This window comes from Squalius cephalus, assembly GCF_949319135.1.
Source record: "Squalius cephalus genome assembly, chromosome: 9".
Classification (NCBI taxonomy): Eukaryota; Metazoa; Chordata; class Actinopteri; order Cypriniformes; family Leuciscidae; genus Squalius; species Squalius cephalus.
In genome coordinates, this window is record NC_137130.1 from 33,823,075 (window position 1) to 33,836,510 (window position 13,436).

At 37.7% G+C, this 13,436-nt stretch overlaps 1 protein-coding gene across 4 annotated transcripts in view; it reads left to right on the plus strand.

Annotated features, from left to right (window-relative positions):
- kalrna (kalirin RhoGEF kinase a) overlaps positions 1-13,436 on the plus strand; it is a 242,510-nt gene that overhangs the window by 96,677 nt on the left and 132,397 nt on the right. For all 4 annotated transcript variants that reach the window (XM_079880252.1, XM_079880253.1, XM_079880254.1 and 1 more), the window contains exons 4-9: positions 304-496; positions 703-1,215; positions 4,549-4,671; positions 10,379-10,570; positions 10,700-10,831; positions 12,725-12,955. In XM_079880252.1, the coding sequence (XP_079736378.1) occupies positions 304-496; positions 703-1,215; positions 4,549-4,671; positions 10,379-10,570; positions 10,700-10,831; positions 12,725-12,955 (1,384 nt within the window). The remainder of the gene's footprint in view (positions 1-303; positions 497-702; positions 1,216-4,548; positions 4,672-10,378; positions 10,571-10,699; positions 10,832-12,724; positions 12,956-13,436) is intronic.

Genomic DNA, 13,436 nt, shown 5'->3' on the forward strand with positions numbered 1-13,436 from the left:
TACATTTTTGTAAATAAATATAAATATTACAGTGATTTAATTTTAGGTAACAATAACACAACTGATTTGAACTGGTCTGCAACTGTGTTGGGTAGCTGACCTTTTTTCTGTGAAATAAATTTGACATGTCTTCAATAAGCACTCACAATGTCAAAGTGACAATGAAAATTAAATGAAAGATTTCAAACAGTATTGTTATTATTATTATTATATTTAGTAGTCTAGTAAACTAATAATTACTTATTAATTGTTGCACTCCTTCTGGTATGTTTCTATAAATCTCTCCTTCTCTGTCTGTTTCAGTGAGGACGTGTGTAAGAGAGGTTTCACTGTGATTATTGATATGCGCGGTTCTAAGTGGGAACTGATAAAGCCGTTACTGAAGACCCTGCAGGAAGCGTTTCCAGCTGAGATCTGTGTCGCTCTCATCATCAAACCAGACAACTTCTGGCAGAAACAGAAGACCAACTTTGGCAGTGCCAAGTTCACCTTTGAGGTAAAAATGCAATTATTGAGTAGCTGTCTTCCCTATTCCAGACTCTAAACGATTATCCTCTGCTTGTCTGCACAGAGTTGGTGTATTGATTTAGCTGTTAAAATGTCAAACTTTATGTTTCCATGTTAGAATTCATTCATGGCTCACATCCAACAAGTTACTTTCAACCTAAACTGACATGCCTATTTCTTCATTCTCACTGACAGACTAGCATGGTGTCTGTGGAGGGTTTGACCAAACTAGTGGACCCGTCTCAGTTAACGGACGACTTTGAGGGATCTCTGGAATATAATCATGAGGAATGGATTGAGCTCCGGGTCGCTCTCGAGGAGTTCCTGACCAGTGCCGTTCACCTCCTCTCCCGCCTGGAAGATCTGCAGGAGATGCTGGCTAAGAAGGAGTTCCCGGTGGACGTGGAGGGATCTCGGAGACTCATCGATGAGCATACTCAGCTGAAGAAGAAGGTGATGAAGGCTCCAGTGGAAGAGCTGGACCACGAAGGTCAAAGACTGTTGCAGTGTATCCGCTCCAGTGATGGCTTCTCAGGGAGGAACTGTATTTCTGGAAGTGCCGACTTCCAGAGTGTGGTTCCGAAGATTGCCAGTCTGCTGGATAAACTCCACAGCACCAGACAGCACCTGCACCAGATGTGGCACCTAAGAAAACTGAAGCTGGATCAGTGTTTTCAGCTCCGACTGTTCGAACAGGATGCCGAGAAGGTCAGTGAGCACGGGTTTAACCTGGTGTGAATTGACAAAATTATGGCTGTGTATTGCGTGTGTGCGTAAGCTGGAAAAATTTGGAAAATGTACTTTTGGGAAAAATACACTAATATATGCTATTACTCTTTATTCCTCTATATATTGCATTGGTGTGCTATTACTCCAAAGTGTTTCTTTCACAAATAGATTGCAAATATGGGTAACACTTTACAATGTTAATTCATTAGTTTACATGAACTAAATATGAGCAATATATTCTTACAGCATCTATTAACCTTTATTGATGTTAGTAAAAGGGATAGTTCACCCAAAAATGAAAAATTGTCATTAATTACCCGTAAGATTTTCTTTCATCTTCGAAACACAAATGCAGTTATTTTAAATGAAATGATCATTGTCTCTTAAATGACAGTCCATGCAACTATACCACTTTTCTGAACATATTGAATAATGAATAGATTTAATTCAGAATTTTATTCACATATTAACATTGATCAGCGAACATAAAAAGAATCTGAAACGAACCTTCCTGACACAAGAGAATGAACCTCATTGGTTCTTGCTGAAGCTCAAACATGCTGCGTAACACAAGAGAATGAACCTCATTGGTTCTTGCAGAAGCTCAAACATGCTGCGTAACACAAGAGAATGAACCTCATTGGTTCTTGCTGAAGCTCAGACGAGCTGTGTATCACGATAATGAACCTATCTCTCTTGCCAATAAAATGGCGTGATGGCATAAGGACTTCAGACTTTCGTCACTCTGAAGTTATTCTCATAGCGATGGCTTCCGCAGCGTTGAGTGAACCAATGAAAGGTCATTGAAATTCACAGCATTTCAACTCAATTTCTGCTCACATATTTGAAGGCTGCTTTTGGATCATCGAGGGTAAACGTCATATTATGTGACTACGCATTACTTTACGGGGAGCTTACGACCTACTAGCTACATTCTGCCTTGTGAAAAAATGGTGCAACAGAATAAAGTACAGAGTTAGTTACAAACTAGCAAGTCATTTTTAAGCCTCTAGTGTGGACTTTACCTTCCAATATAAGAAAGAACTTACGAACGGCTGGTGCAACCCTACCCTGGCGTTTTAAAAATGTGGCGCTCCCTTTGAAAACAATTGGAAAAATATGCTAGCCGCAGGAAAAAAACAACGCTTTGGTGGACACACTGCTTTATTGAAGTGTTACCCAAATGGGTTTATATATACTTGACATACAGTATACTTGGTATATTCAGTATATCATTACTTGACTTGGTAATTAGAGTACTGTGGTGCACCTTTTTTTTGCCGTTTTATATTAAAGACCTATCCAAAATAGGTAAATCGAAAAAGGTGAGGAGCAAATGATAAAAGGCTGATTGGAAACAGCAAAAGTCCCAATCATGATTCAGGATATTAAACAATGAAACATATGTAGAGTGTTGAAAATGGTATAGAGAATGGCAGGCATAGTATGATATTGTGAGAATATGGAGCTCATACTTAAGAACAAAAAAAGACACCTCACTTTTATTCACAGGCCAAAACTGAGCAAAAATATGTAATTTGGTGTAGATGTTGTTATTTATAAGGTCAAAGATTAAATTCTGATAGATTATAATGCAAATCAATGAGATATTTATAACAGTACAACAGACTACTCACTAAATATGTGAACTATTTATCCCAATAATATATCTTAGGTATTCCTGTGTTTAATCAGTAAAGATTTCTTACAAAAAAGACACAATCTGAAGGCCCTTTACTTGCTAAAAAGTATGAACAATCAGTCAGATGACAGAAGGCTGTAGTAGACTGTGTGCAGCAGGTTTTCCAGCAAAGTTTGGATCATGTTGATAATTTAAAATGTATCAAATAAAATACAGGCTTTATAGGGTTAAGGTGTGACCTTACACTAACTTCACCCCACTTCATGATAACAGTGAGTTTGAGATAATTGTTCAGACACAAGTTGAAGGGCCCGAGGGCCGCTCACATGGGCCCGTCTGATACTGAGTACACATAAGTGCTTTGTTCTGATGATTTTGTTTAGTTAAGAGCGCAGGCGTTTATTTTTAGCAACCACACACACAACCTTTCACTCGTAGCTGGTGAACATGATTGAAAATCATTTGTCTGTCATTGTGCCAGGCCTCCTTATGTCAAAAGGCCAAGAGCAAGCAGTCATTCTGCTAATTAATACCTCTGTCCAACTTCTCTTACAACGAGCCCAGCCCTATTAGATTAAACCATCCATTTAATATAATAGGAATGCAGGCAGTCAACTAGATTATCAATTATCCTGTCTCTCAGCTCTTATCTTGATTACAATTCATTTGCAGTTCTAATTAAATATTTATTTAGGATAGTTATTCGGTATTAAAGGATAAATTGTCTGTCGCTCAGAAAGCAGTGGAGGCCATGTTGGTGAAACATGTGAACAAAATTTTAATGACTTTGGTATTTGCATCTTTGTGTATTATTCATTATGTAGCATTTTCATCTGTTAATTAAAGCATGTTTATGAATGAATCAATGCAATACATATTTCTCTAAAGCTTTGATGTGTGAAACATGTACAGTCACAACAGTATATGATTTAGCATGGATTTCTGCATCAATTGGCCATACAATTTGATTTGATCGTCTCATTATTTGGACTCCATCCTGACTCTAATTAAGCCAGTTTAGAGATTTAAATACCTTTGAAAAAGCATTCAGAATTTGTAAATAATCTAGTCATAAAGTTCATCTAATATATATATATATATGGTAAATCCTAAGGGCTCACATACTTTTTGTCTGCAAGTGTATGTAGCCTACAGTATATGATGTCACAGATGGGAATGGTAAACTCTGACACTGACAAAAAGGCATTTAATGTTTAAAAAATATTGCTAGACGAATGTTCCAGACAGTGTAAATCCTTTAAAAGCTCCTACAACTGATATCTGTGTTTTAGCATAGCATTTTATCAACAAGTGGATTTATCTTAATTCATGACAAAACACCAAACTCCCCAGCAAACCTCTCTGATTGTACACAATCCGTCATTTTTCTTACTAAAACACAAAACGCTGTTAATCCAGTGATGTCTCCCTATGTTAACATGCTTATATGAATGGATTTCTTATCGCCTGCTAAAACTAAACGGTTGAAATTTTTACATTTGTCATTCTGTTATCTGTCCTGAGCCTGTCGTACGCTAGTCTGTGTGTTTGATTAATTATGTGTGCTGTCTGTTTAATATGAAACCCGACCGACCGTAGTGATGTGTAAACTTCATAAAGCAATGGTCCAGGATTACATGTACTGACTTTCTATTGTCATCTTTCTGTAGATGTTTGACTGGATCAGTCACAATAAGGAGTTGTTTCTTCAGAGCCACACAGAGATCGGTGTGAGCTACCAGCATGCTGTGGAGCTACAGACTCAGCACAACCACTTCGCCATGAACTCCATGGTACGTCATTCCATGGTGATTTTGTTTGCTTGGAGAAATGTTAGGTGTTGTAGAAAGTCACTACTTTAAAGTTCTGGGTTTTCAATGAGTTGGCGATTTCATGTGAATTTGTACAATCTGTCATTTGTAGGCCCACCACTAAACACAACCCTATACAAATTCATACCAAATAGTAAAATACAGTACCTGGGAACTATCATGAGAGTGTGGTAAAGGGATAGTTCCCTCAGAAATTAAAAGTATGTCATCATTTACTTACCCATCATTTTTTTTTAAATATTCCCTCATTATTTTTGTCCATCCATTAAAAGTCCACACTAGAAAATGTTTCAAAAAGTTCATAAAGACATTGATTTTGACATTGCTTCTGTTGAACATATTTGATGAACTCTATTGTTGTGTTTATATCATACTTATGCACTGAATGCTTTGAATCACTGCAAAGTCGTAATTATGAGTAAACTCTGGATTCTCGAGTTTCCGAGTTGTCAGTGAGAAAACATGTCTGACGCAATAGATCCAGCATCTGTAGTACTGGTAAATTTGTTAAAATAAGTGAAATGTTTGTCTTAAGCCGCTTTCCGACCAAGTAGTTACAGGAACTTAGGCCGTTTCTCAATATGCGTTCTTGTCTGTACTTTTGTTCTTGTGGACTTGTGAAACGTCATCAGTCGCTGCCCAAGTACTGTCCCAATACACAAGTTTGCATTTTGGCAAGAACGGTTAAAAATCCCGGAAGTGTTCTTGAAACACCCATTTTACCGAGGATGCAACGGTTGGTAACTTGTGTGAACTTGACGGCAGAAATATCCCAGCATTCATTTCGGCATTCGAGGAAGGAGAGGCAGGTCAATACAAGTCGTTTTTCTACAATTTCGTACACTATTTCTTCACTAAATTCACTTCTGAGAACATTTGATGCGAGAAATCAACAGTGTAGATTTCAAATATTGGCATTTTTACGAAAATTTATGGCGAATCGAAAATGTGCTCAAATGTTTTCGGAAGTGAGAATCTCCATAAGAATAACGGCCAATAATAACGTCAATAATTCTCGTTATGTTTGGGTACTGCAGACGGCGTCTGTGTGGGGGTATTATTGCGCAATACCACCAAGAACACATCGTCTCAAACTGTCAGCAGCGTTCTGTGTGCTTGTCACCTTGTGAGTTCATTCTTCCAAGAACAACTAGCAAGAGCGTTCTCCCCAAGAACACAAGTCCGTTCTTTGCATTCTTGGTTTTGAGAAACACCCTTAGTTCTAGGAACTGTCCACTTCTAAACAGTTCTAAGAACTACTCTCCCCCAAACTCGGTTTTGCTGTTTGCGTTCGCACTGGCCAAGTGGCCATAGGAACTGGTAGGAGGGGTAAGGGAGTGACGCAAGCACGGTGACTTTTATTTTGACGGCGCGACGGACCTTTATTTTGGCGGCGCTGAGAACGCCAGAGCAAACAATGCTCGCATTCTCTATGTTTATTAGTTAGCGATCTGTCTAACAGTACTGTTTAATATGTTATTAGATAGAACTAATAGGTCTGTGTGGGTCCTAATGCCCCAGTATAGTGATGGGGACACTATACTGTCAAAGAGCACCGTCCTTCGGATGAGACGTTAAACCGAGGTCCTGACTCTCTGTGGTCATTAAAAATCCCAGGATGTCTTTCGAAAGAGTAGGGGTGTAACCCCGGCATCCTGGCCAAATTTTCCCTCTTGGCCTTTGTCCATCATGGCCTCCTAATCATCCCCATATATACTGATTGGCTTCATCACTGTCTCCTCTCCACCAGTAAGCTGGTGTGTGGTGGCCGTTCTGGCGCAATATGGCTGCCGTCGCATCATCCAGGTGGATGCTGCACATTGGTGGTGGTTGAGGAGATCCCCCCTTCTATGTAAAGCGCTTTGAGTGTCGAGAAAAGCGCTATATAAATGTAATGAATTATTATTTTATTATTTTATTATAGAACTGTAATAGAAAGTAGACAGTATATGAAAAAAAAGGCTATTAGCCTATACCGTGTGGTCGATGTCCAGTGTTGCTAGCTGGGCAGATAAACATAATCATGTTTGGCTTGGTCCCCTCAAAGTTGCGTTGGATTTTCTCTTCAGCATAAAGGTTTAGAGACCCATATATCACTGTTTTCCATGTTTGTATAGTTAGTTTATGGAGTAAATATATAGGCTATAATCTGTGTGTTTACATTCTAGCTGTTTTAAAAATGGCGGGTGCTGGTGTTTTGCATGCGTTCGGTCATCAGCGTACACTAACGTCACGGGTAGTTCCTATAGTGCTGGTTTAGACCCTACTCTGAAGTAGCACCTAAATTAGTTCCTCCAAATGGAGTTCCTAGAACTAAAATCGTTCCTAGTTTCTGCGGTGCGAAGTGCGAACACGCCGACATCCGGGTACTTTAGCCAATAGTTCTAGGAACTGTGAAAAGGTTCCTCCGGTCGGAAAGCGGCTTTAGTTGTATAGGATACCTTTAGTATTTTACAATTATATTAGAATATATAACGGGTCAAATATACAAACAAAAACAAACCTGATGCACTTTCTTTATTCATCATTTTAAAGACGTAGAGTTAATAACTATTGTTGATTAGTTCTATTTATTTTTTGTAGAAAAGGTACATTGTCATCTTGCTTTAACCTAAGTAATGTGAACGCACCTGACGTCATAATTACAACTTTCCATTTCGTAAATCAGCTTTCCTGGAGGACTTGAATGCATATGTATGTGCATCGATCACTGTTTATATTTGAATAAAAGCATTCCTAAATTAAATATGTTCATATAAAACGATTGTTTCTCTTCAGAAGACTTGGATTAAACCGCTTTATTAATTTGGATTACTTTCACAATGTCTTTATCACATTTATATATAATGGATGGACAAATATTAAAAGTATCTTCATTTGTGTTCTGAAGTTAAACAAAAATTGTATGTCTTTGGAACAACATGAAGGTGAGTAAATGATGGCAAAATTCTTATTTTTAGGATAACTATCACTTAAGGGTGGTTGAGCTGTTCAAAACTGTTCAACTGTTTCAAGTCGAATTGATGAGCATAGTTAACTAGCTCAACCAGTTTCAATCTAATCTACCACACTGTATGCAGCTAATGCTGCCTGATTGGTTCGTCAATGCACACAGTAGGCATGTCCTGAAGCTCATTCTTCAAATCACTGTTTCTGTAATTCCTGCAGTCTTCTCATCCAGACAGAATTCCTCCTACCACTTTAATCAAGCTCCCAATCATCTGTTCTCAGAGACACAAACACACTCATTCATCTCGTTCATTCATCCTCCTCTTCTTTATCCAAGCACGAATGTTGCTTTATGCCTCATTAGGCTTTGGTTTTAATATGAGTCCATTTGTGTTCATGGTGTCATTAGTCTAATGTGGTTAAGAGGGCTCTTTCCCCCTTCAGTTCTCTTGGTAGTTACTGTGAGAGAAAGAGAATGTATCTTGGTCATTCATAAAGCAGTAGATGACACAGACTGATAGGTCCTTTACATGCAATCTACTAGCAATCACATTGGCTACATTTACATGCAACCAAATAATATGTTAATAATCGGATTGACGGCTCAGTTGGACTGAAAAGCCTTCATGTAAACATCCAGGGGTTTTCATAGTCTAAGACAGTGGCCCTCCCTTTTGACAAAATTTACCCAATGTGACACAATTTTTTGCTCATATGTGACACAGATCGGATGTGTTCTATGACCGTGTATACAGGAAAAAAACACACGTACATTCGGATATTTCGAGATCGGTTTCAGGCCTCCTTCATATGTGGAAATAAATCAGATATAAATCAGATATGTTCCAATGCGACTGTCATGTAAACAGGCAGATCGGATTTTCTGAGGCATTAGGCAAGGTCTCCGCAGTTTAATGACGAGAGAAACCCCATTAAATGCGTGAATCGCGCATCTGCAAAGGGAAGGATGGCCCGACGAAACGTCGTGTCGTTGTAGGAGAGGAATGTGGACGCATGTTGACACAACATATCAAAGGTTGGCTTGCTCATCCTAAAATTTCGGACCCAGTGCTCCTCGTTAAAGCCAATATTTAAACTCAATATGCTCCCACCAGTCCTGAGATCTCTCTCGCACACAATAACTGAAGCATATGCGCAGGCTGCAGTGATGGCCCTTTTACTCCTCCTCCGCCTCAAAATCATGGTGATGTTTGGCGAACTTTGCAAACAAAGTTACTTATAGTCCAGCCTGATCTCACGGCAATCTCACTCGTACGAATTCGTGCGATTTTTGCTAAATCTTACATATTTTACGAATTGCCCAATTCGTATGAATTCATACGAATGACCTACCCCTGACCCCGCCCCTAAACCTACCCATCACGTGGGTTTAGACAAATCGTACGAATTCGTACGACCTCACTTACACACAATTAGCCACTTTTTGATCACTCGTACGAATTCGTACGAATTGGTCGTGAGATAGCGTTGTATAGTCAGTAGAGTGTCTGTTGGAGGACCATCACAATAAAGAGTTATCAGATATTAAGCAGACCGTACACTAATACTCTAATGAGAGTTAGTTGACATGTAGTTGCAAAGTTACAGAATGTTCAAAAGGGACCATCAAAATAAAGTGTTACCTTTAAAACAAATAAAGAACCAATTTAGGAGAATGGTTATTATGTGCAAACAGCAGTGCGCATGTCAATGCACATTTAAATGGTATGAAACCCTCTACCTCCCCCAGCTCCACCTGCCTAGTAGATCTAGTACACCAAGATCAAAAGCTTTAACATTTGTCATATGTTAAAACTATTCAGAGACGTGTCATGATTTAAATACATTTAAAAAAAATATACCACATATTCTACTGTATATGAATGTAGCAAAGTACTATGATGCTCAACATCTGTAAAGAGTTGTACCGTTTGTACAGCTGTTCAGTTCAACTAGTGAGTTATATTATTTGATGGATTGATTGTTCATTTCAATTATTACCATTAATAAACTGAAGTAATAAACTAAACTTACTTGCCTAAGAACACCCCATATCAGCGGTGAAATCACTGTAGCACACAACCACCAGTGATTTATCCCTTGTGAGAAAGAAGTGTTATTAATTGTACTAAATGTGCACTTGTAGTGTACTTTAAATCTTACAAATATATTTTAAAAACTGTACTTGCAGATAATACAATATTAATTAAATAAAAGGCCACTTCAGTGTACTTAAAGAGAGTACACTTTCATGACTTTCTTAACACAATTAATTACACTTTTAAAAAGTGCACTTTGTAATAATGTCAAAGAAAATTTTAAATGATTGGTTTAAGAGTATAAGAAGTACACTTATTTTGATGCCATTACTAACATTCTAAAGCACATATAAAGTAATTATAATTTTAACTTTAGCATGTTATTTGATATTGCATGTTAAGTTAATATATTTTAAAATATATATTACAAATGTGAAATTACAAAAATGTAAAAATCATTTTTGAATAGAAATTACATTAAAGTATATTTTAGTTTACCATAAATCCTTGCCAGTAATATTCAGCTATACACTTTAACCATATTTGAATTATGAAATGATAAAAATGACATATGAAGATGATGTTTATGGATTCACACTAGTTTTTATGACATCTTGCCGTGTTTGTTTATTGCTCCCTCCTTCACACGTTGCAATGGTTTCTAATCTCACATTTTCCAGAATGCATATGTGAACATAAACCGCATCATGTCAGTGGCGTCCCGGCTGTCGGAGGCTGGTCACTACGCGACTCAGCAGATCAAACAGATCAGCACTCAGCTCGATCAGGAGTGGAAGAGCTTTGCCGCTGCTCTTGATGAACGCAGCACCATCCTTGCCATGTCTGCTGTCTTCCATCAGAAATCTGAGCAGGTACCACATTTCTTATTTACTTCAACTGTAGCTTTTAGAACCTGTAAACAATTTTTATAAATATAATAAATCATTTTAAATAATGATGCAGTGGTGAAATAGTTGGTCTGTGTTTCTCTGTTTTTGCAGTTTCTATCTGGTGTGGAAGCGTGGTGTAAGATGTGCAGTGAAGGTGGGCTGCCATCAGAGATGCAGGATCTGGAATTGGCCATTCATCATCATCAGACGCTCTATGAACAGGTCACACAAGCTTATACAGAGGTGAGAACACAACTCGCAATACGATCCCATATATCACATTTTTGATTTCCTTTCAGAACACAAGACAAATAATATAATATGTTGAATGAAAATTGATTGATTGATTGATTGATTGATTGATTGATTGATTGATTGATTGATTGATTGATTGCTATGTGAAGTGACATGACGTGACATCAAATATAATATTTGAAAAGCATTTATTCTTGTGTTATGACCACAATAAAGATAAATGATATGAATGTTTCATGGCTACAAAACAATACATTTACTTTGTAAATTATGCTTATTGTTTTATTTTCTTTTTTTAAATATCATCTATGCAGTTTTGTGTATTGGTATGCTTCGTCAGACTGCAAAGAAATATCGAGCTGAGTATCATCAGCATAACAGTGAACACTAACACCATGTTTTCTAATGATATCTCCCAAGGGTAGCATGTATAGGATGAAAAGCAACGGTCCTAGTACTGAGCCTTGCTGTTCTCCATAATGATTTTTATTAACATCTTCATTTACTACAAATTGATGATGGTCAGATAAGTACAAACTGAACCATTGCAATGCAGTTCCACTAATGCAAAATGTAATTTCCGAACCTATTCAAAAGAATGTTGGGGTTTGATAATGTCAAATGCAGCATTAAGGTCCAGTAACACTAATAGAGAGATGCAATCATGATCGGATAATAAAAGCAAGTAATTTGTAACTCTGATGAGAGCTGTCTCAGTACTATGATACAGTCTAAATCCTGACTGGAAATCCTTGCAGATATCATTTCTCTCTAAGAAGGAACATAGTTTTGACCTTTTCTTGTATTTTTGACTGGAAAAGGATATTCAAGATCAGTCTGTAGTTGACTAGTTCTCTAGGATCAAGTTGTGGTTTTTAACCAAGTTAACTTCACCAGGTGATGTGGGTCATGTCTAAAACTGTCCATTGAGGATGGCAAGGCTCTGTGCTTATGTTAAACAATCAACCTACAGTTGTACTAATGTTGTTTGAACTAGAACAAATTAGTGAACGGCCCTAATTAATCTGAAGACACAACAGGAAAACAGTGCCACAGTGTTATTGTGCTACTTTAGTTCACAGATCTCCACCCTACTCAGACTGAAAATGTATCCCTGTGTTTCCAAGCTCTTTAGACGTTTACCCATGACTCTGTTTAAAGATCTGACATTAGAGAATGTGCTCTGTTGTAGATCTTGTTTAAAACATGGAAACAAGTCATATTGACCTTGGTACACAATAAAGCACTAAGGGTAGTTTTACACAATCAAATATACTCTATGTCTTTACTGGAGGATCTCTGTTTCTATCACAAATACATGACGTAACCTCATTTAGATCAAATGAACAATGCTGCATGGACAGGCGTAGGAGTTTTGCCCAGAACAGAACCATACCGCCAACATTAACTGTATGCTATAATTGTAATAAATGTATATAGGCTACTTGGCGAAGTGGTCCTGGATGAAATTGTCATTTTAAGCCATTTCAGACAAATACACTGGATAAGTTTGGGGTCTTTATTTCTTTTTTAATTTTTATGTTTATGAAAGAAATCGCTTATGCTCACCAAAATACACCAAAACCAAAAATACAGTGACATTATTACAATTTCAACTGTTTTCTATTTGAATATATTTTAAACTGTAATTTATTCCTGTGATCAAAGCTGAATTTTCAGCATCATTATTCTTAGTCTTCAGTGTCACATGATCCTTCAGAAATCATTCTAATATGTTTATTTTTTTAATGTTGAAAACATTTATTTAAAAAAGAAATATCTTGTCACATTATAAGTGTCTTTGCTGTCACTCATTATCAATTTAATGCTGAATAAAAGTTTGATTTAAAAAAATCTCACTGACCACATCTCTATCTGCAGGTGAGTCAGGATGGTAAGGCTTTGCTTGATGTTCTTCAGCGGCCGTTGAGTCCTGGTAACTCAGAGTCTCTGACTGCAACAGCTAACTACTCTAAAGCCGTGCACTGTATTCTGGACGTGGTCCATGAGGTCCTGCATCACCAGAGACGTCTGGAGAACATCTGGCAGCACCGTAAAGTTCGACTGCATCAGAGACTGCAGCTCTGTGTCTTCCAGCAGGACGTCCAACAGGTAGATAAATGTTCACGTATGTCTACACTCTCTCAGGCTCTCTCACTGACAGAGTGTTCCTAACTAGTTGCCTACTTAGACTGAATATATATACACATCACTTTACCATGGTACTTTTTTTGTACGGGAATAAAATAGTTATCATGTTTTTTTCTTAGATGTACTTTAATTCATCCATAATTTTGAAGTGCAGAATGTTGAATGAGGAAATTTGTCAACAACAGTTCACCATAAATTCAGTGTTGTACAGTTATATTACACAGCATGTTTTTTGTTTTTTTTTCTTTGAGTATTTTTTTTTGGATATGTGCCCAGAGGAGCAGTTAATATCTCTCCATTAGCCTCTTTCAGCGGGTCTGTGGCAGCTCTGGGCCTGGATTCAGCTCTGGTTTATCAGGCCGGGGTCAGCCCTGAAAAACAGCCAACAGACCCGGCCAAATCAAGATCTGAACCAGAACCAACGAGCTGAAGAGCCCAAACG